The 22,836-nt window shown below is 40.9% G+C and overlaps 2 protein-coding genes across 3 annotated transcripts; one reads left to right on the plus strand and one right to left on the minus strand.

Annotated features, from left to right (window-relative positions):
* Positions 1-248: 248 nt before the first annotated feature.
* C7H10orf88 (chromosome 7 C10orf88 homolog) lies at positions 249-16,361 on the plus strand. Of its 2 annotated transcripts, XR_012640337.1 has the most exons (8): positions 249-568; positions 7,186-7,389; positions 8,316-8,385; positions 8,990-9,196; positions 10,492-10,967; positions 12,894-13,166; positions 15,579-15,649; positions 16,291-16,361. XR_012640337.1 is itself a non-coding variant. In XM_074959209.1 (6 exons), exons 1-6 carry the CDS (start codon positions 366-368, stop codon positions 13,120-13,122), a joined length of 1,389 nt encoding a protein of 462 aa, XP_074815310.1. In that variant the 5' UTR covers positions 249-365; the 3' UTR covers positions 13,123-13,354. The 2 variants fall into 2 exon arrangements, 1 of the variants encoding a protein (XP_074815310.1); XM_074959209.1 differs by lacking the exons at positions 15,579-15,649; positions 16,291-16,361 and having other exon boundaries at positions 12,894-13,354.
* Positions 16,362-16,950: 589 nt separating this feature from the next.
* On the minus strand, positions 16,951-18,215 carry LOC141991350 (scavenger receptor cysteine-rich domain-containing protein DMBT1). The gene is given in 3 exon segments (XM_074959647.1): positions 16,951-17,209; positions 17,934-18,118; positions 18,120-18,215. Coding segments are annotated over 3 exon segments (540 nt in total).
* Between the last annotated feature and the right edge of the window lie 4,621 nt (positions 18,216-22,836).

The raw sequence follows: 22,836 nt of genomic DNA on the forward strand, positions 1-22,836 counted from the left end.
GGGCCCACGGCAGGACGCACCTGCAAGCCACGCGCTATCTGGGCCGGCAGCTACCTTCCCCCAGGCCGCGTCACACGCAACCACCGCCGCCCTAGCGCGCGCTTCCTCAGAAGCTAAGCACAGAAGCGGAAGCGAGCGCCACCGCCACTCTGCGCACGCGCACCACCCAACAGATGAGACGCCTGAGACGCTCTGGGGATGGGGCAGAACGGGAAGGTTGCGAGCCAATCAGCAGCTCGGCCGGAATGCCCCGTGACCGTTGAAAGGCGGACGTTCCAGCGGGAACGGTGTCCGGTGGGGAGTATGTTCTGGTTATTTCTGGCCGGCGCAGAAGGGGACTGTTGGCCTCGAGCGGAACGGTTGCGATGGCGAGCGGCAGCCTGGCGGGCGTTGCGGCAACCGAGGATGGCCCCCGCAGCGCCAATGGCCTCCTCCGCCACCCCCGCATCGCTGCCGGCTGCTCCTGGGACTGCGCTTCCCCCTCGTCTCCCGGGGGCCTGGCGGACATCCTGCGTCTCCTTCCCGAGGGAGCCAGTGACGGCGAGGCGCTGGCGCCGCCTGAGCACGGGTAAGGAACGCCCGGGAACACAGGCACCTACACGCCAGCAGGGAAGTGGAGGCTTGATCCGGATCCCGGGCGGGGTGTGGATCTGAACCTCTTCTCTCTCATGGAGTCCTGAGGACTCTTCTCCCCTCCCCCCCATACCCTCGCCTTGGGGTGTGTCAAAGTTCCTTCCCCACGCTGAACTCTAGGGTACAGATGTGGGGACCTGCATGAAAACCTGCTAAGCTTACTTTTACCAGCTTAGGTTAAAACTTCCCCAAGGTACAAACTATTTTACCTTTTGTCCCTGGACCTTATTGCTGCAACCACCAAATGTCTAACAAATATAACCGGGAAAGAGCCCACTTGGAAACATCTTCCCCCCTCCCCCCCCTGAAGCCCTACACCCCCTTTCCTGGGAAAGGCTTGATAAATATCCTCACCACTTTGCACAGGTGAACACAGACCCAAACCCTTCGATTTTAAGAACAATGAAAAAGCAATCAGGTTCTTAAAAGAAGAATTTTAATTGAAGAAAAAGTAAAAGAATCACCTCTGTAAAATCAGGATGGTAAATACCTTACAGGGTAATCGGATTTAAAACATAGAAAATCCCTCTAGGCTAAACCTTAAGTTACAAAAAGACACAAAAACAGGAATATACATTCCATTCAGCACAACTTATTTTATCAGCCATATAAACAAAACAGAATCTAAACATATCTAACTAGATTGCTTACTAACGCTTTACAGGAGTTCTGACCTGCATTCTTGCTCTGGTCCTGGCAAAAGCAACACATAGACAGAGAGAACCCTTTGTTTCTTCCACCCCCCTCCAGCTTTGAAAGTATTTTGTCTCCTCATTGGTCATTTTGGTCAGGTGCCAGCGACGTTGTCTTAGCTTCTTAACCCTTTACAGGTGAAAGGGTTTTTCCTCTGACCAAGAGGGATTTAAAGGTATTTACCCTTCCCTTTATATTTATGACACGCCCCCCAAATCACAGATAGGGTGAAACACTGGCTGTGATTTCTTTCTGGAGCTCTAGGAGAAAACAGGGTGAATAAGACACATGCACCTTTAAATATACTACCAAATATATAAAGACTAACAATATTTTTCACATCTCAAGGACAATTTTAACCAGTTGATTCTGAGAAATTTTCACGGGAGAGTGCATCAGCCACTTCATTAGAAGCTCCTGAGATGTGTTGGATGTCGAAATTAAAATCTTGGAGAGCTGAACTCCACCGAATATGTTTTTTGTTATTTCCCGTGGCGGTACGAAGCCACTGTAGCGTAGCATGGTCGGTTTGCAGGTGGAAACGCTGTCCCCAAATGTATGGGCGTAGCTTTTCCAGAACGTAGACAATGGCATAACATTCTTTTTCACTGATTGACCCCAGTTGCTTTCCCTTTCAGACAGCTTCTTGCTGAGAAACACTACAGGGTGGAATTCTTGATCCGGTCCTTTCTGCATTAAAACTGCTCCCATACCATGCTCTGACGCATCTGTAGTTACTAGGAACGGTTTGTCAAAGTCTGGGCCCTTAGCACAGGGTCAGACATGAGTTTCGCTTTAAGCTGGTTAAAGGCCTTCTGGCACTCTTCGGTCCACTGAACGGCATTTAGCCGTTTCTTTTTGGTTAGGTCTGTCAGTGGGGCGGCGATTTGGCTGTATTGCGGTACAAATCACCTGTAATATCCAGCCAAGCCTAAGAAGGATTGGACCTGTTTTTTTGACTTTGGGACAGGCCACTTTTGGATAGCATCCACTTTGGCCTGTAGGGGGTTGATAGTTCCTTGACCCACCTGGTGTCCAAGGTAAGTCACTCTGTTTAGGCCTGTTTGACACTTCTTAGACTTAACAGTTAGTCCTGCCTCCCTTATGCGCTCGAAGACTTTTTGTAGGTGTTCCAGGTGTTCTGCCCAGGAATCCGAAAATATGGCCACATCGTCAAGGTAGGTGACTGTATGGTCTCCTAATTCCACTAGGAGACCATCTATAAGTCTTTGGAAGGTGGCGGGTGCATTCCACTGTCCGAAAGGGAGTACATTTAAATTCATACAGTCCGACATATGTGGTGAAGGCTGATCTTTCCTTGGTGGATTCATCTAGTGGTACCTGCCAGTACCCTTTGGTTAAGTCCAAGGTAGAGATGAACTGAGCCCGTCCCAGCTTCTCTAATAGTTCATCTGTGCGTGGCATTGGATAGTTGTCTGGGCGAGTTACAGCATTTACGGTAGTCCACGCAAAAATGTATCTCCCCATCTGGTTTGGGAACTAGAACCACTGGAGATGGCCATGCACTGCCAGAGGGGCGGATTACACCCATCTGTAACATATCCTGGATCTCCCGTTCTATAGCAGTTTTAGCTTGAGGAGACACCCGGTAAGGTTGGACTTTAATTGGGTGAGCATTACCTGTGTCAATGGAGTGGTATGCCTGTTTAGTCAGTCCTGGAGTGGCTGGGAACGTCGGCGCGTAGCTAGTGCACAGCTCCTTGATCTGCTGTCGCTGCATACGCCTAAGGGTCATGGAGAGGTTTACCTCTTCCACGCCACCAGCACTTTTCCCTTCGTAGTAGACACCTTTAGGCCACTCAGCGTCATCTCCTCCCTGGGCTGTAAACTGACAAACCTTTAATTTTTTGGATCGATTAGAAGAGCAGAGAGGCGGTGGGTTGCTCCGTGCCGCTGTCCAAGCTCTCTGGAGGCATTCATCTGCTTCCTGTTCGGTCTGGAACTGTTCCCTTGATGCTGGAGACATCAGTTCCTCATTGGATTGTGGACCTAGGCTTGGTCCCTCTGGAAGCGATGTAGGGGATGGGGCTGTTTCCATTGACTGTGAACCGCTCTTCGCTGGTGCACTATGTTGGGGTTCAGGCTCCGACTGAGCCTCTTGTATAGGGTTATCGGCTGCTGCCGGTTCAGGTTCGGTGGGGCTCTCTGGTGTTGGGGATGCAAGTACTGGATTCAGTGCTGGCAATGGGTCTGGTGCTGGTTGTTCCGCTGGTTCCGGTTCTGGGGCTGGCTCTGTCTGGGTCTCTGGGACTGGATCCACTACTGCTGTTGCAGACGTTGACATGGGGTCCGGGTCCATCACCTCTGACCGGGTCCTGGTAGAAGTTTCCGGAACAGAGCTAGGCGTGACGGCTTGCTTAGCCTGGCTGCGGGTGACCATTCCCACCACCTTGGCTAGCTTCACATGATTGGCCAAGTCTTCCCCCAACAGCATGGGGATGGGATAATCATCATATACTGTAAAAGTCCATGTTGCTGACCAGGCCTTATACTGGACAGGCAACTTGTCTGTAGGCAAATTGAAAGAGTTGGACTTGAAGAGTTGAATTGTCACTTGGATCTCTGGGTTGATTAAATTGGGGTCCACTAAGAAAGCATGGACCCCCCAAGGATAGCCAACACTTGTGCTCCCGTGTCCCTCCAAGCGGTGACCTTCTTCCCGCCCACACTCACAGTTTCCCTCCACTTCGAGGGTATCTGGGAGGTATCTGGGCCTGAGGACCTCTGGTGTGATTCTGGTGCAATGAACTGTACTCGGTTGGGGTTCTTGGGGCAGTTGGCCTTTACATGCCCCAGCTCGTTACATTTAAAACATCGTCTAGCTGAAGGGTCACTGGGGCGAGGTGGGTTGCTGGAGAACGGTGTGGCAGGACGATAAGGTCTCTGGAGTATTGTTGAGGCCTTGGGCTGCCCCCAGTAGTAAGGTGTGGTCTGAGGGCGTTCCTTCTGGTATCTGCTCCAACTACGACCAGGGTTGTTCCTCTCTCCTCCCTTCACCCGTTTTGTTCCAGCTTGCCCCACCTCTCTGGCAGTCTGGGACTGCTCGTATCGATCAGCATAAGAAGCAAGACTTTCTGCTGAGTCCATTTCCTTATTGCATAAACACTGTTTATTTCCTCCTTGGACATATTCAGGAATTGCTCCTGAGCTATCAAATCACACATTCTGTCAAAGCTAGTGACACCCCTTCCTTGGACCCATTTATCTAAGAGATCCTTCATCTGGTTTAGATAAGCCACATTACTTAGTCCAGGCCCTCTCTTAAGGGTTCGAAATTTTACTCTGTACGTTTCAGATGTAATTTGAAAATTGCTTTAAAACCAAATCCTTGAACTTAGTATAATCAGAAGCCTCATCAATAGGCATCTTATTGAATATGTCCAGAGCTATTCCAGTTAATTTTGTGACCAATATGGTCATCTTGTGAGCTTCAGGAATTTTATGGAGAGTGCACAGTCTCTCAAAGGTGAGAAAATATTCAGCAATATCTCTGGATTCATCATTGTGGACCTAGTCACTCCCATTTGTGGATTGTTGGGGAAGGATCGTTAGGGTTATCCAGTAGATTCCGCTCAACCTTTGCCTTCTCCATCTCATGCTTCCTCTTTTTCCTTCTCCGCCTCAGCATGCTTCCTCTCTTTTTCCTTTGCCTCCATAGCTCTCCTGTGGGTAGCCTCTTGGGCTTTTTCCTTGGTTTGTGTCATGTTTGCCTCTCTGTTTTTAACTAACTTTACACCCGAGAGTTAGAAATAAAACAAACGAACAAAAAACTTGGCTTGTCAAAAAAAAAAAAAATAGGTTGTGTTGTAACCGGATACCTATGTTCTCTGATAGTGATTGTCAGCCTACAGAAAAATCCTTTTAAAAAAAAACAAAAAAACAAACAAACCACCTTTTCAGGTCTGTGAAGACTTGTGAATTTCCCTGCAGGAGGTTAACTACCCTGTCTTTAGGTAGAGAGAACTCCAGCTCACAAAAGACAATTCCCTTTTGTCTCTGCTCTGGCCCCCAAGGAGAGACAAAAAACTCTTAACTGCTTTCAGCTTAAAACCTGCTTTCCAGCAGCCCAAAGGAAAAAAAAATTCCTTTTAAAATCTGTGCTTCTGGTTCAAAAAATCTCAAAATGATTTCAAGTTAATCCCACCACTCTGCCACCATGTCAACCTTCCTAGGGTTAAGAAGCTAAGACTGCGTCGCTGGCACCTGACCAAAATGACCAATGAGGAGACAAGATGCTTTCAAAGCTGGAGTGGGGGGGGAGAAACAAAGGGTTCTCTCTGTCTGTGTTGCTTTTGCCGGGACCAGAGCAGGAATGCAGGTAAGAACTCCTGTTAAAAAGTCAGTAAGCAATCTAGTTAGATATGCATTAGATTCTGTTTTGTTTAAATGGCTGATAAAATAAGTTGTGCTGAATGGAATGTATATTCCTGTTTGTGTGTCTTTTTGTAACTCAAGGTTTAGCCTAGAGGGATTTAAAGGTGTTTACCCTTCCCTATATATTTATGACAGGGTGCGATGGGCTCAGGCTGGGGCCCTGAAGGCGGTTTCTGATGCCTGCCCCCTGGCTGTGGGGCCCTGGCTACAGAGCTGGAATAGATGCCTATGCTCGCAGTGAGTCTTCACACAGGTTCACTGTGTCCGGGCAGGTGTATTCCCCCCCCCCTCCCCCCCCAGGGAGATGACAACTCTTCCCTCAGTGCAATAGGCACTGCTCTGCTGCTGTCTCTCTTTTAATGGAAAGAGAAGTGACTAGACTTGATTAGTTTCAGAGTAGCAGCAGTGTTAGTCTGTATCGTCAAAAAGAACAGGAGTACTTGTGGCACCTTAGAGACTAACAAATTTATTTGAGCAGAAGCTTTTGTGGGCTACAGCCACTTCATCGGATGCATGCAGTGGAAACTACAGTAGGCTGATTTTATATACACAGAGAACATGAAACAATGTGTGTTACCATACACACTATAAGGAGAGTGATCAGTTAAGGTGAGCTATTACCAGGAGGAGAGAGAAACCTTTTGTAGTGATAATCAAGATGGGCCATTTCCAGCAGTTGACAAGAACGTGTGAGGAACAGTAGCAGGGAAAAATAAACATGGGGAAATAGTTTTACTTTGTGTAATGACACATCCACTCCCAGTCTCTGTTCAAGCCTAATTTAATGGTGTCCAGTTTGCAAATTAATTCCAATTCAGCAGTCTCTCGTTGGAGTCTGTTTTTTTGAAGTTTTTTTTGTTGTAATATTGCGACTTTTAGGTCTCTAATCGAGTGACCAGAGAGATTGAAGTGTTCTCCGACTGGTTTTTGAATGTTATAATTCTTGACATCTGATTTGTGTCCATGCTTATCAGAACATGCCCTGTGAGAACTAGCACATCATTGGGACTGATTAGTGTATTTCAGGGTAGGGATCTCCCTGTGTGTGTAGCTGAAAATATTGATAGCACACATGTTCCCTGCCCCCCCCCCAACATTTAAAACAGTATGTGGGAGCAAAACTTCCTTCAGATGTGGCACAGCCATTAATTTTCATTGCAGACTGAATCCACAGCAAGTTTTGAAATTTGTAAAACGTGATATAAATATACCCTCCCTCCCCCCCACCACACACACACAACCTGTAATTGTAGTGTTTGTTCTTCCTAAAGGATACTGCTTTGAAAGTAATGTGGTAAATGCTTCTGTTACAAAAGTATAGATTATGTAACCGTTCTCTTAAAAACTGAATCACTTTAAATGGGGAATTCTTGTTTGTTTTATAAACTATAGTGTTACCTGGAAAGCATAGGTTAAATAAAATGTAGTTAAGTTTGTTAAACAGAATGTTTCTTATATTTCTAGGGAGAACTCTGTGGTTTTGGAGAGACGTTTAAATGATGAAAAGGAAACTCCCTGCTTACTGTACCTGCAGTGTGATCCTCATGGATCTGAGCAAATAGTCTGTGTTGGAATTTTAAGTGAGGCAAGAAACATGGAAGTATATGTAGGAGAAGAGTATTGTGGAACTGGTAGGGGACAGAATGTCTGCACCATCCAGAATGATAGGTAAGTGTCTTCATTATGTAGGCTTTGTTTAATATTTGCTTATTAAATCCATTTGAAAAGGAAACTGGCTGTTTTGGGGGAGCTGGGGATGGATTATATTGCTTTTAGACTGTTGGCTTAAATGTAGCCCAGCTGTCTTAGTGAACAAAATGTGTTGCTATCCATTGGGTGTTTCGTCTCAATTGAGTTTTTAGTGGTAAGATATCCACATCACAAAAACCACCAACACAATTTGTGCAGCCTTGACAGTCTCAGCAGAGACCAAGGAATGAATGGGCATAGAAACTGCACTTCTCACCCTTCAAGGTGGACCCTCCATGTCATTGTTGAGGCACATTAGTGGTTTACATTGCCATTGTGTTGTCTGTGTCAAACAGATGGTTAAGGCTGTCAGCTACTGTTTTCGGTGAGATAAAGTATTTAACTCAGTAGTAATCCCTAAAAGCCATTTAGGATCATTTTAAATTCTCTTTATATATGGCTCCAAAGAAAGGAATGAAAATAAATAAGTCAGTATTGATTCTTCTCGTATACTCGGCAAGATTTTGCCTGTGGAGTGGGCGGGCGGGGGGGAATTAAAAGGAGGTAGATTTTAATTACAGTAAATCAACATTTGGCCAGATATGTTGTTTGACTGGCTGGTTCTTAAATTAGCAAATCAGTCAAGCCAAAACTAGGAAAAAAATCGTATGGATACCACGCATGAAAAAACTAGGAACTTGTGTGTGTGCGCCAGCCACATGATTAAATCCAAACTGAATTTCAGTGTTCAAACCAAAATATTCTGTTTAAAAGATGACCCACTCAGCTCTTTTCTCATTATCTGAATATAATAGCTGATATTTTTGTGCTCCTGTCGAATGCATTTATGTAGCATTTACCATATAGAGACTTCTCAGTTCTCATTTATTTTTTTTTTCTAACAGAAATGACAAGGTTACCTTATACAAAAAGTATCTTAAATTGGAGTACTCCACAACCTCTTGTAGAATTAAGGTAGGAAGTTCCACAAAATGTTTTTAAATTCTTTTTTTTTATTACTTGTTTGTTTTTTTTGTTTTTGTTTTTTTTTTTTTTTTTTTCATTATCTGATACTCAGATGATAATAGTTAGGTTTACATCAACCTAAGATGTGGTTTGAGTATTCTCTTTAAAAATGTAGGTGGATTTTTATACCAGGGTTCTCATGTTAAATCCACATAAAAAATGTCATTATTAAAGTGCGTGTGGGGGGGGGGGGGGAATGCTCTTAAAGAAACACCTAATTTTGTAAAATAGACATATTCTAGATGTTTGTGGGATCAATGCCTAAAATTCTCATTGTACACAAACATGCACATTTGTAACTTTACATATGTGAGTAGTCTCATTGTACTGAATGGGACTATTCACATGCATGAAGTTTAAACGTGCTTAAGTGTCGGCAAGATAAGAGCCTAACGGATCTGCACTCATATTCTATTTCAATGTGAGTACTACTCAGAATAATAGCAGTCTGAAGTCTATTAAACAGGTCTCACTTTTCCATTAAATGACCTTTTAATGTCCAAAGTAGTAATTTGTTCTAAAACCTTATTTATTTTTCTTTGTTTTTCAATAGCTGCTCTCCATTGGTGAAAGACAAAGAGTACTCCTAACTAAAATTGTAGTACAAGTAAGATCAGTTTCTGCAAAATCTGCCTCAGATCTTTCTTCATTAGGATCAAACGTAGATCTAGACAGAGTTCAAACTATGGTGGAATCCATTGGGTCAAAGTTATCTCCAGGTGCTCAGCAGCTCATGAATATGGTTCGACTTCAGCAGAAGGCAAGTTACCACGTTTTTTTTCATTTATTTAAATTTATAAAAACGCATAATCCAGAACTTTGCGTTTTGTGTCCGTGTTACACGCATATTCCAAACTCATTCAATCAAAAAGACCTCTCCAAACAAACTTCTTACTATTTCAAACCTCGTTCAGCCACCACCACTGTAACAAGACTGGGAACGTAGATGAGCCTTGGAACATGCTCTGAAGGCCACTAAGCCAAGCTGACTGACTGAATTCTAGAGTTGAAGACTCCCCACTAAAAACATTATGCCACCAAACCTTCCACCCCTCTCCATTTAAAACAGGGGGGCTGTTAGGTTGAGATCTGCAGCTACGGGCAGTTCCTTTTAAAACTGTAGTATTATAGTAACAGTCTGCCCATTTCAGGTTTTGTAGGACAAAACTTACACCATTCAACTAAAAATTAGGTGCTAGTCAATGCAGATCACTGAGTATGTGAGGTGTTAATGTGTTTCCTGCAGGAAACAACATTTAGTATCTGTGCAGCCCCATTCTGTGCCAACTGAAATATCAAGGATTTTTAGGGATCAGCCAGTTGTAGCAGAAATCCAGCCTTAAACTAACCAAACATTGATAACTCCTGAGATTTGCATCCAAACGGAAAACGTCACAACTTTCTTGCTAAAATAAAATGATAAAAAGTGATCTTGGAACTTGAGATGACAGACTATTATTATAAGTTTAATAGTTTTGTTACAACTGAGCTGTCACTACTTTGTATTGAGAATTGTGTGATGTGTATAGTGGGGTTTTTTTTGTTGTTTTTAAAAAACCCTTGTATCTTCATTACAAGAAAATGTTTCCTCCAAATAAAAGTGGAAGTACTTATAGTAATAACTATTGGATTTAGGCCTCAATCCTGCAAAGAGCAGCATATGTATGGACCCCTGCACTCACCCACATGGAGTAATCTTTGGTATTGGAGCCCTAATTTAGTCAACTCCTGCTTCAATAATTGAAGTTCAATCTAACGAAATTTGTAGCTACTCTAAACTTCATCTTGCAAATGTTAGTCACATTCACATGATTTCTTTATTCTGTAGAATTATCAGTATATAACTTTCATTCTAATAAAGCTTTCATATCACGTTCATTCTGAGTAAACTTTACACTGGTGAGAATGGAATGCAATTCTATAGTTATCTAAAATGCTACAGAATGCTTACACATTTTGGGGGGAGGGGAAGAGGCACATCTATTACTTCCGTAGATGTATATTAAAAATATAACACATTAAATATGTACCTTTTTTTTTATTTATTTCCATTAGAACAGTTTTCCTCTTAGAGACAAACTTCAATGTATCTTTGGAAAAAGAGAATCTGTCTTTGGAGACAAGCATACAGTCGATGGATTGCACAATGCAGCTGCTTTTAAAAGATTAGACCAATCATCCAATGCACCTTTTCCTTTTAAAAGTTGTTTGACAACTGAAACAGTTTTTGGAGATTTAAAAACACATACTGGCATGAACACATGGATACCTGGTAGAGAGAATATTCCTGATCTTGAAACGCTTAAAACTATGCAACAAAGCACTCCTCTTCCTGGAAATGATTTTAAAGTTATGTTGTCATCGTTAATGCAAGAGCAAGCAAGTGCAAACCCAAATATGCCCAGTTCTGGGCTGCTGCTTCCTTTTCTTCAAAACTTATGTGGTCAAGTAAATCATCTTCAGCTAGATGATGGGAATAAGCATTTTGAGAAGAGTACAATAAATGAAGAGGAAGGCATTCAAACTATTGGGTAAGTTAGGCTTGATACACGTATCCAACTTGTCCTAGCCTGTGGACCGTGCCTTGTTGGCAGTAGCGGTTTAAAAAAAAAAAATCTGCCATGATGACACTGACCACAAAGCCCCACCATTGCAATTTAAAGGAATATAACAGCTGTGAATTCCTATTTAACTAACAGTGTCAATCAGCATTTTGAAATGTATTGAATAGAATATTTTTCATTATTACCTTCATACTATTCCTGGTTTCTTTCCAGTGGCAGATCATGGTGTACCTTTTTCTGTGGTGTTCTAGGTGTCTCTTTTCTTCCCCTTTATCACATTCTTGCTTTACCTACATTATGTACTCTACCTCCTCCCCTATATCTTTCTCTTTCTCCTTCCACTTCTATTGCCAAAGTCTCTATAGTATACTTATCTTTAACTTTTTCTCTCCCGTGTTACCAGATGCATAATAGTCTAAAGCTATGAAAGATGGTGGAAAGGAAAAGGAATGCTTTATAGGTGGCAGCACTCTGGTGAGAATTCAGACCTCTCCAGCTGCCAGGAAAGGGGAAAGCGCTGGTATTCCTTACCTGGGCATTCTACTTGAACTGTGCTTGGTGGCTCCATTTCTGATTTATGAGCCTCTGCCTAGTAGATGTGATAAATGTGAAGCCTTTACTCCAAAACCTTCTATGGCTGCTAAGTGGCAAAAGGTGCATTCTCATTCTGTTTCTCCAAGAACTTGTATGAGTGGGGTGTCTCCATTTTTCAGGTCCTCCCACCTAGTGAAAAGCTCAAGTGTCTGCCTGCGCTAAAGCTCATATCTTTCCCAATTATCAGCAGACTGAAGATGATCAGTTTATTGATACTGCTGCCCACTAGGTTCTGAATAGCAGTAATGAAAAATGACAGAACTCTAGCTAACTTTCCCTCTGTTGCAGCTTGACAAACGCCACATTGCATTGGTTACATGTGGGAAGTGATTTAGCAAGGTAGTTTTTTTTTGGTTTGTTTTGTTTTTTTCCCCCCCCTCCCTCCAATCCCCTGGTTTGGGTATGGTGAATATCTCTTGGAAAGTTTTAGTACAAATTTGTTAATTTTTGAGACATTTAAAAAGGGGGGGGGATATAGCTCTTGCATTTAAATACATACAAAAAGATTGTGTTTAAGGGGGGGAAAAAAACAAAAAAACCACAACCCCTAAATGGCAAAAAGTTGAAACTTGTGACTGGCTGGTCCAAATCGATAAATACTCTTGTCACTTTGCAAGTGGAAGCCAATTTTATTTTTTTTGCAAACATTTTTTTCACTATTTCGTACTCATGTTATTTATCATAGTATTTATGGAAGTCCATCATATGGATATGATGTGTGGCTTTTGTGCTGCTATTCTTCTGAGAATTCCCTAACTTTGTTTCTCACTATGCAGGTATGGAAGCATAAAGTAAAATTTGTACAGATTAGTGTGCTAATCTTTTCTTAAACAAAAAATACAAAAAAATTACCATTTTAAATATTGGGGTAAGATTACATTAAACACAGATTAGCATAGTACCTTAACTCTTACGCACTTCAGAAAGTAGTTTGGTTAGTTGTACAAGTAAATGTACAAATTCTAATGTAAAATAGGGCAAATCTTGCACTTATATGATATACATCTGACTAATGTATGTTGCGCTGTGTGTGTGTGTGTGTGTGTGTGTGTGTGTGTGTGTGTTTGGACAAAATTAGGCCTTCTGTGTAGTAAAGGTGTAAGTATTTATTACTTAGACTTTAACATCAAGAGTACCTCCTCTACTGAGTACGTATTCTAAGAAACCCAATAATACTTCAAAACTTCAGTGCCCTTCCTTGAGGCACTGGGATCTCTATTTATGCCTGTTAGCCAGCATGATCACTGACTCCATATTAAAAATAGGAATGACTAAATATTTTTATTTACATTCTTGCAGAATGGAACAGCAGCCTATTTGCTCCTACTTGGAAAAGGTCATATCCAAAAATATGGAACTGATGGAGAAAAAACTAATGGACTATATTGATCTAAGTATGCAGAAACTTCAGGAACATATAGATACTAAAGTTGTTCTGTTAATGGACATGGTTCAAAACTCCAAAACGAACAAAATGTCACAAGAACACTATGACTCTGGAGAAGGACTCTCAAATGGAGAGAGATAGACAATATTTGAAAGAGAGGACCCCTATATAAATACTTTCCAGGGGCAAGTATTTATTTTGATGTCTTTACAAAGCTTAATATTTATTAAACTAATTATAAAACCCCCAAGTTGTTTATTACATTTGTTACTGTAATTCTGCCCAGTATTGTACACTAAATGTTGTTGTCATAAAACATCTGTAATATCATTTTTCACAAGTGTAAGAATTTTGTATGTATTTTTGTGGCTTATTTAGTTAAAAATATTTCTAAAAAGCCACTTGGAATACATTTTGTCAACCTCCACTTGAACTATGACATATGTGCTATAAATAAAGTGAGTTGTAACTTTTCTATTTATTAGCTTAATTGTTTTGTTTTATTTGCAACCCATTACTAGAAGATTTAAAAAACAGAATTCAGTTTCTGTTTAGTTTTTAGTTTATTTTAGTTCTTTGGTTAAAGGATAATAAGAGGGCACCTTTTACTTCTAACGCACCAGTTCAGAATCATTATCTGATGCATCTTAAGCTGAACTGAAGCACAGTACAGAAAGTGGATTGACTATTATCGATGGGCTAAATGACAGACCTTCTCTATTGATGCTCATTTCAAAACAAGCACACAACTGCTTGGATGGATTTAGTGTAGAGTATTGGTCAGAACCTCAGTAGTAGCAGAAACTGCCCTAAAGAAGCATGTAAGGGGGTCCCCTTTTATATAGGGAGTCTGATGGGACAGGATCTGCTGCATTATGGCAATCCTGAACAAGAGGAATGACCCTACAGTATTATGGTTGCTCCAGGATCAGGGAGGTAGAAAGGTGGCTTAGAATCCTCCTTCACCCAGTGTTTTACTGCATTGGCAGAGACTACAGCTGTTCTACACGCATCTGGCTTCACAGAGGTAAAGGCAATATCTTCCTTTTGAGAAGCAGACAGTCCTCCTTTCTGTGAAGAAATAGAGATATGTATTTTTTAATTATGGGCATTTTTACTTATAGAATAGAATTTGACTCATGAACTATGAGAAGCTATATTTCAAAAGGACAGAGATAGCTACACATCTGAAGTTTCTGCTTATACTTTATATTAAATTTTAGTCTAACTTGTTAATCTTCATTCCCATTCATCTGAGAGCATGTAGAACAGAACTGATTTCCAAATAGCTTAATTTAATGTATTCTATTCAAATATCTGAAATGTTTGAAACCAAAATGTACAAATTCTAAAATAAATACAAAAAAAAATTGTGTCGGCGTGGGCAGTGGCTATTAAGTAGCTGCCCCCATTGACTGTTCTGTATCCACCCTATCCTACATTCTCTTCTCCCCACCACCTCTTTTTCCTCCTCCTCCTCCTCCTCCCCGCTCCCTCATGCAAAGAAAAACTGATGAGCCTTGCAGTATGCCTTTAAGGTCATCACATCCAGGTACTGTAGAGATCAGTTCCAGAGTTGAGGTTGCTTCACTGAGAAGACCCTGCCAGCAGCCCCTCTTCCTACTTAAACCAGGGAACCACCAGCTCAAGTGCCTGAGGATACTGCAGTTTCTAGAGCAGGGATCAGCAGCCTTTGGCCCGTGGCCCATCAGGGAAATCCACTGGTGGGCCAGGACAGTTTGTTTACCTGTAGCATCAGCAGGTTTGGCAGATGGCAGCTCCCACTGGCTGCGGTTTGCTGTTCCAGGCCAATGGGGGCTGCGGGAAGTGGCGGCCAGCACAGCCCTGGGCCCATGCCGGCAAACCATAAACAAACCGTCCCAGTCAGTCAGCTGATTTCTCTGACTGGCTGCGTGCCACAGTTTGCCGATCCCTGTCCTAGAGTATCACAAGGACAGAGAAGGCCTTTGCAGCAGAAAGGACCCAAATGATTTTAGGCTATGTAGGTAAGATCTAAGTACACCAGACCCTTGCTAGAACGCGGGATTTGGGATCCATGCATGGTACTGTGTTAAAATTTCAATTAAAGTAATTAAATTTGGGATCCATGGCCGCGACTGTGTTATGTGTGTATTTGGGCTATATAGATGCGCGTTCTAGCAAGGGGTTCGATGTACTTCACTATATGTAGAAGGCGGCAGATGCAAAGCACAGGTTTAATTTTTTTTGTGAAACCTCTTTAAGTGAGCAGCTGTATTCAATTAAATTTGAATTTCTAAGTGCTCTTAATAGACAGCCCCATGCACAATTTATTTAAATATTACGATTGAAATATTCTTTCAAGCCAACAGCATTGCATTGTTTCAGACAGCAAGTTTGTTTTACTTCCTTTAAAATAAGTAACAGATCTGAACAAATCTCTTACATTAGAGGCAGATTTAGAACTATGTTCTCCATAAAGTGATATGCTATATAATGTCTCTCTCTCTTTAAGCAATTTTAATGTGTCCATCTCCATAATTTTCAAGCATCATAATGCATTTATTCTATCTTTAATAAGTATAAACACAGATGCTTCTGTTTTTCATCTTTTCAAGTATGAAGCTCAAGACAAAAAGTTGCAAGAAAAAGCTTTATTGCATCACATGGTATTGCACATAATTTGAAGGTGAGATCATTTTTGCATGTTAAACATGGTGACTAAATATAATCTATTCAGATTTAAATCAAATACAGAGTTGTAAATACCATTCTCATTCCAAAGAAAATAACTAATTTGATTAATTAGAATATAGTTAAATTAGAAACTTGACCATTAAGAGGCTCTCCAAACTTATGTAAATCATCATAATTTTAGCCAGTCTCCCTTCTCGTATAACCATTTTACTGTTTAGGCAGCTCTGCAATTGACTATCAAGATACTGTGCTTATACAAAATATTTCTCCTTTATAATCAGGCTTTTCCTGTCTGATGCACTAAGTCTTTCAAAAGAAGACAATTCTGTATGCTTAGCTTCAAAATCACCTCTATAGTACAGAATGGTGAGACTATAAATACTAAAAAGAAAAGGAGTACTTGTGGCACCTTAGAGACTATAAATACTGGATTCTAACATCATGGAAGTTACTAGAGCAGAAAAAGGATAAAGCAGCTGGTTATAACAGAGAGAATTTATATTTAAAAATAGCTGTCTTTCTAATCAGCAGTAACAAGGGAAACTGACTACAGAAACCTATCATAATACATTTGTGGCATTATTTTCCTCCAACTTAAGTTAGTTAGTTATTTATTTATTTATTTAAATTTAGATGCTTGAATCATATTGCACGTTGGTGCCATATATAGATGCCTTGTGGTCCTCTGCATCTGATCTCATTTGGTATGTATCTCTGCTCACTTTGGTTTTCAAAATAAGTCCAGCAGGGACCAAAATGATTACTATTGAGAGCAAAGTGATAATAGACTGGTCCTGTACCTCAACCCTTTCCCCAACTGCATTGTGAATGTGTGAGTTGAGATAAATATATAGTTATATAATTGTTCTTAAACTATAAACACTCATGCTATTCAGTGGTAGTATGATGTAAAAAAAAAAAAAAGGGGGGGGGGGGAATTTGAATAGCCACAAGAAGATTCTGTTGTCACTAAGTCTAGATCAGAAAATCAATCAATCTGGTTCACCTATATTTTTATAACCAAAATTATTTATTGAAGAGAATTATAGGCTTTTATTTGTCTAGGAAGTAAATGCAACAGATTTGAAATTAGGGAATGGTAAAGACAGATAAGGAACATATTCAGATGTATACCATCACTAAGCAAGTACTCTGATGTTTATTAGGAATTTGCTACACTGGTAAAAATGCTTCTAGAGCTCATCAGCAGGAAATCATGCAATGAATCAATCCTTTTGACGGTAAAAGCGATTGAAATAACATCATGTTAAATTGATAATACACCCATCTGAGTTACTGGGATTCTTTCACTTCAGCTGAAAGTGGCCCAGCAACGGTCACATTTTCCTGGCCAGAACTTGTCTCTCTCTTGTTCCTAGTTACACAGCCCTGGTAGCATCGGGAAGAATAATCGTACACCTTGCACACCACCACTTTGCACTGGAGGTAAACTGTAGAGTATCCATTAAAAAACTGAAAGGCTTTAAATTGGAACTGAACAATTTTTTTGTTTGATGAAGTGTAAGTAGTCTAGGTATCATCTTTTACACACCTGAGAAAAGGAAAAAATACATAAAATTAGTCTGTTCTCACAACATAATAAAATATGGAGATTGTATTATGCCATGTGACTTTGTGCTACATAAAAATAAACACTTTTGTTGCATCATAAGTTGACTTGACTGGAACTTTCTTTCATGCATTTGAAACAACAAGGTTAATAAACATTTACAATATGAAATTCCTAATACACAGAGATGGAGTGTAAATAATGAAATAAATGCAAAAACATTTTGAAAACACGCAATGGAATTTTAAAAGAATACTTTTGGAAAGCATCTTTCAAAAATATGGATAAAGAGCCTTGCTATCTTTCTAATGTTATTTTTTATTTCCCATTTGGAAATTCTAAAAATAAAAAACAAAAGAAGAGAAACCCAAACCTTTGTTTCACAATTCCTGCAATTTATTTTACTGCGATGGGAAATTTCTATAGAGATTTTAAACTAGTTTCTCTTTCCAAATCCTTCCATATGCAGAATACATACATGGGATTATATGTAATCCACACTATGAAAAGTGTGATTCTTTGTTCCTTTTAATGGCTGGCTTATCCAAAAGGCTACTGCAGCTAGCTAATATATACATTCCTTTACCTCAAAATGGTAGAGGCTTTTAGGTCGGTGAGGCCGAGGTTCAAACCCTGGTGTTGTCCCCTATGAGGTCAGTTACATATAAGAAATCATTTTAAACTGTGAGTTCAATATTTTCCTTACCCTCTCTTGATTAAATCATATTTCACAGTTGTATAGTCATAGGAATCAGGAGATGCTACACATGTGTCTATAAACAACATCAAATTTGGATCAGGGCTGTAGAGAGTGGCTTGAATGTATAAGTCCTGGTTTAGGCCAACAAAGTATGGGAAATCATTCACGGGGCTTGAAAAAGATGGTGATTTCATAAAAGGAAAGTTTCACATTGAATCATCCATACTGAGTTTCATCAGTTTCTAAAGAGTCAGACTCGTTAACTGTATGCATGATGTCTGCTATCATGTCTGGTCCATTCTGCAGGTGAAATGTAACTGAGGACTCTTTGACCTGGTGATGAAATTACCAGAAGTGGATGCTCTGACTGTGTTGGAATAGTTGATAGTCCCATTACTTACCTGTTAAAACATTTAAATAAAATACACAGTACAGTGCTTCAAAGGTCTTGTTGAAATATTACAACCTAGATAGCTGTAATGCACTACAAGTTATCCGAAAGTCAGATGAGCCAGCAGTGAATTGTTTGAGTACAGGTGTGTCAAGGTTCCTCCCCCACTCTGAACTCTAGGGTACAGATGTGGGGACCTGCATGAAAAACCTCCTAAGCTTATCTTTACCAGCTTAGGTCAAAACTTCCCCAAGGTACAAAATATTCCACCCTTTTGTCCTTGGATTGGCCGCTACCACCACCAAACAAATACTGGTTACTGGGGAAGAGCTGTTTGGACACGTCTTTCCCCCCAAAATACTTCCCAAAAACCTTGCACCCTACTTCCTGGACAAGGTTTGGTAAAAAGCCTCACCAATTTGCCTAGGTGACTACAGACCCAGACCCTTGGATCTTAAGAACAATGAACAATCCTCCCAACACTTGCACCCTCCCTTTCCTGGGAAATGTTGGATAAAAAGCCTCACCAATTTGCATAGGTGACCACAGACCCAAACCCCTGGATCTGAGAACAATGAAAAAGCATTCAGTTTTCTTACAAGAAGACTTTTAATAAAAATAGAATTAGAAATAAGAAATCCCCCCTGTAAAATCAGGATGGTAAATACCTTACAGGGTAATTAGATTCAAAACATAGAGAACCCCTCTAGGCAAAAACCTTAAGTTACAAAAAAGATACACAGACAGAAATAGTTATTCTATTCAGCACAATTCTTTTCTCAGCCATTTAAAGAAATCATAATCTAACACATACCTAGCTAGATTACTTACTAAAAGTTCTAAGGCTTCATTCCTGGTCTATCCCCGGCAAAGACAAAATGTAGACAGACACACAAACCCTTTGTTTCTCTCCCTCCTACCAGCTTTTGAAAGTATCTTGTCTCCTCATTGGTCATTTTGGTCAGGTGCCAGCGAGGTTACCTTTAGCTTCTTAACCCTTTACAGGTGAGAGGAGATTTCCTCTGGCCAGGAGGAATTTTAAAGGGGTTTACCCTTCCCTTTCTATTTATGACAAGGTGAAAAAGTGGTTTCAGCTTGAATATTTTTAGATGGCCTTTTATGCTAGATCAGCAGTTCTCAAACTGTGGGTCGGGACCCCAAAGTGGGTCATGACCCTATTTTAATTGGGTATCCAGGTTTGGTGTTAGACTTGCTGGGTGGTAGGGCTCAGGTTACAGGCCCTGCTGCCTGGGAGTGAAGCCCTTGGGCTTTGGCCGCCCCCAGCCCAGGGCAGTGCGGCTTGGGCTCCCCCACAAGATGGTGGGGCTCAGGCTTTGGTTCCCCCATGCTGGGGTCGTGTAGTAATTTTTGTTGTCAGAAGGGGGTCACGGTGCAATGAAGTTTGAGAACTCCTGTGCTAGATCATTGGTCTTGCATGGAATTAACAGAGGGAAAATTTAGTCTGAATATCAAGAAAAAATGTCTTGATGGTAAAATGTATTAGGGTATGCCTCTTGAGGGTTGTGAAGGAAGACCCATTGTATGGAATATTTAAACTAGACTGGGCAAAACACTGGAAAAAGTACTGTAGGAGACAAGTATGCCCAGGACGAGAGATGGACTGAATGATCTAATATGCATTTCTCATCTGTAACTTCTGTTGGTCTTGTTTCCTTTCTAGGTCAAAGAAGGGTGGGTGGTTTTAATCTGTTGGTGTGTTTTGGCCATAATTTAGTTTCCATTTTCTTCAACGTTGTGTGAAGCCACTATTGTGTTGATTGGACATAAAGATGGAGGTGGGATGCCTAATGCAACAGATCTTGGACTCCAAATGATCTCAGTGGGAATCTTGCATGATTAATGTCTGCAGGTTTGAACCTGGTGTCAGCATAGGGAGGTAGATAGGGAAGTAGCTATATGGGTCCTCAGTGGTGTGAGCTCACAGACAACCTAACAAAAGATAGGCCAGCCATGGTATCTATATGTATGTTGTAATGGGATCACAATTTTCTTGATGAACTGTGGCAGCCATTGTGCCTAGAATTCTTATATGCCCTACTGTACTCTTCCAGCAGTTGTATGGTGCTGCACATAAGATGATACTCTGTGTACTGGACCTTTGGTGAACCTCATGATTTTCTTTGCTAGGTGCTGCAGTGGGAGAAATCCAGCACAAGGCTAGGCACCTCTTTCTCTTTTAACTCAAGAAAACAGGATTTCTAAAGTCTCCAGGCCCAAGTGCATTATTGAACATGACACATACTGCTTCCACAGAACAAAGGAAAAGACATTGTCAAAAATATGCAACGTAGTTATAGTCATGTTGGTCCCAGAATATTAGAGAGACAAGGTGGGTGAGGTAATATCTTTTATTGGACCAAGTTCAGTGAAGAGCTCTGTGTGGCTCGAAAGCTTTTCTCTCTCACCAACAGAAGTTGGTCTGATAAAAGATATTATCTCACCCACCTTCTCTCTTTAATTGTCCAAAATAAGCAGCCAGCACCCTACCCAATCCTTAAACCATCCAGAACCCAACAAATCCTAAAGCAAAAATGTGGGGAAAGGATGTCTGAGTGTGCTTCCCCTAAAGTCAGTAGTTTAGCCACAAATTTCATCTGGATCAGGACTGGACCCTTTAATGTTTCCTTTGAGTTATGTTTACAATAAACTTATTTCTGTGTAGGTGTGTTAGAGGTGCTTCTATGCCTAATTGTAGAGGATATGTCTATCACAAAGCTGGCTAAGGAACTTTGGCTCTTTAGCTGCTCGTTTTTTCAGCTCCAGAGGTCCCCAGATCAATCCCCCAAGTGCTGGCTCTCACAAAAGTACATGGTGATATAAATATTACAGTGTTTTCTTCCCATTGAGAATCTTTTAGGAATCTTAAAAGCACTCTACTTACAGTGTGTATGATAACACCCATTTTTTCATGTTCTGTGTGTATATAAATCTCTTCACTGTATTTTCCACTGAATGCATCCGATGAAGTGAGCTGTAGCTCACAAAAGCTTATGCTCAAATAAATTGGTTAGTCTCTAAGGTGCCACTAGTACTCCTTTTCTTTTTGCGACTACAGACTAACACGGCTGCTACTCTGAAACTTAAAAGCACAGAGTTATTCTGACAACTTTTCATTAATAAGTAATTTTAACAAGTTATTTTGATATACAGTATTTTTAGATGTAAACTCTTACCTCACTTTTTGTACCACAGCCATCATAAGGTATATGGAATATAACATGGGATTTTGTAACCACAGGTCTACAAGCTGGATCATTCAAGTGAACATTCCATGAAAAATAGCCTTTTGACCTGATATAGGCTCTTCTAATTACTGCACGCATGTAATCTGGCAGACATGTAAGTGCCACTAGATGAGAAATTTTGAATATCAGTAAACAATATTGAAGCATGTATAAAAATCCAGTAGTTATTAAAATGCTGCTGTATATTATGTTCACATCACTGGCAAGCAGTTAGCCTCACAGAATATTAACTAGCCTGGAAATAACAGCTGGGTGAAGAGAAAATGAATTCGCCCTTTCTTTATTGCTAAGATTGACACAACTGAAAGTTCACTTCCCCAGCCTATCTCCCTTATGGAATTAATACTGATGTTACATAAACTAGTTTGATTCCATAGTTATTTATGCTGCCTAACAGGGAGAGCTCAGAGTTAGGCCACAGCAATAACCCAGTGATCTGCATTTTGTGATTCTTGGCTCAGACACCCACTCCAGCGAGGTGCAGTGAACAGGGGTTCAATTAACTGGCCTACTAATGCATATGAAGACCACTCTATAAATGCAGACTTAGCTTAATGATAAAATATACAAGTGCAGACTGGCTCCTTCTCTCCATGCACGCTGCCAAAACACAGCTCTCCTACTAGAGCAACATGCTGTTACCAAAATCTGTAGAGCTTGAGCCATTGCTTTAAACATGTTGTGACTCAGTTTAATGGGACAATCTGCATCCCTCTTTGGCTTCACCATTGTCTTCAGATGTCTATCACATTTCCTTCTCTGATGGATCTCAAAACTTTTTACTCTTTTCTCCTACTTTCCTGCCTTTCTTGATTGGTTCCTGGAGGGTTTGTGACCCCCTTTCCACTCCTTGGCCATCCTCCATGACAACGCTTCTCTGAAGTTCCCTAACAGTGAAGATTCTTTTCTGTTGGAGCTCAGTATATCTGCCACCTTACTGTTGGTCTCTGACACTGCAACATTTAAAGTCTGCATTGTCTGGGGCTGTGTACCACAGTGAGTACTGGGACCACAGAATATTTGGAATTTTAAAAATGTATTACTGGGTCACACTGGAAAGTCACCCATCGCTTATGGGCTGCAACAGCCTCCAAGGCAGTGAGTGACCATCAGGAAAAGCCACGATGGTCCAAATATGCCTAACAGGTGCAATAGACACCAAATAAAATGGCCTAATCAGGCTTTCCCAACTAGTTTCTCTTATCCAAGCTTGCAGTACAGTAGTAAAAGAAGGATAAGAAAATATTACCAG

This window comes from Natator depressus, chromosome 7, assembly GCF_965152275.1.
Source record: "Natator depressus isolate rNatDep1 chromosome 7, rNatDep2.hap1, whole genome shotgun sequence".
In the NCBI taxonomy this organism is placed as follows: domain Eukaryota; kingdom Metazoa; phylum Chordata; order Testudines; family Cheloniidae; genus Natator; species Natator depressus.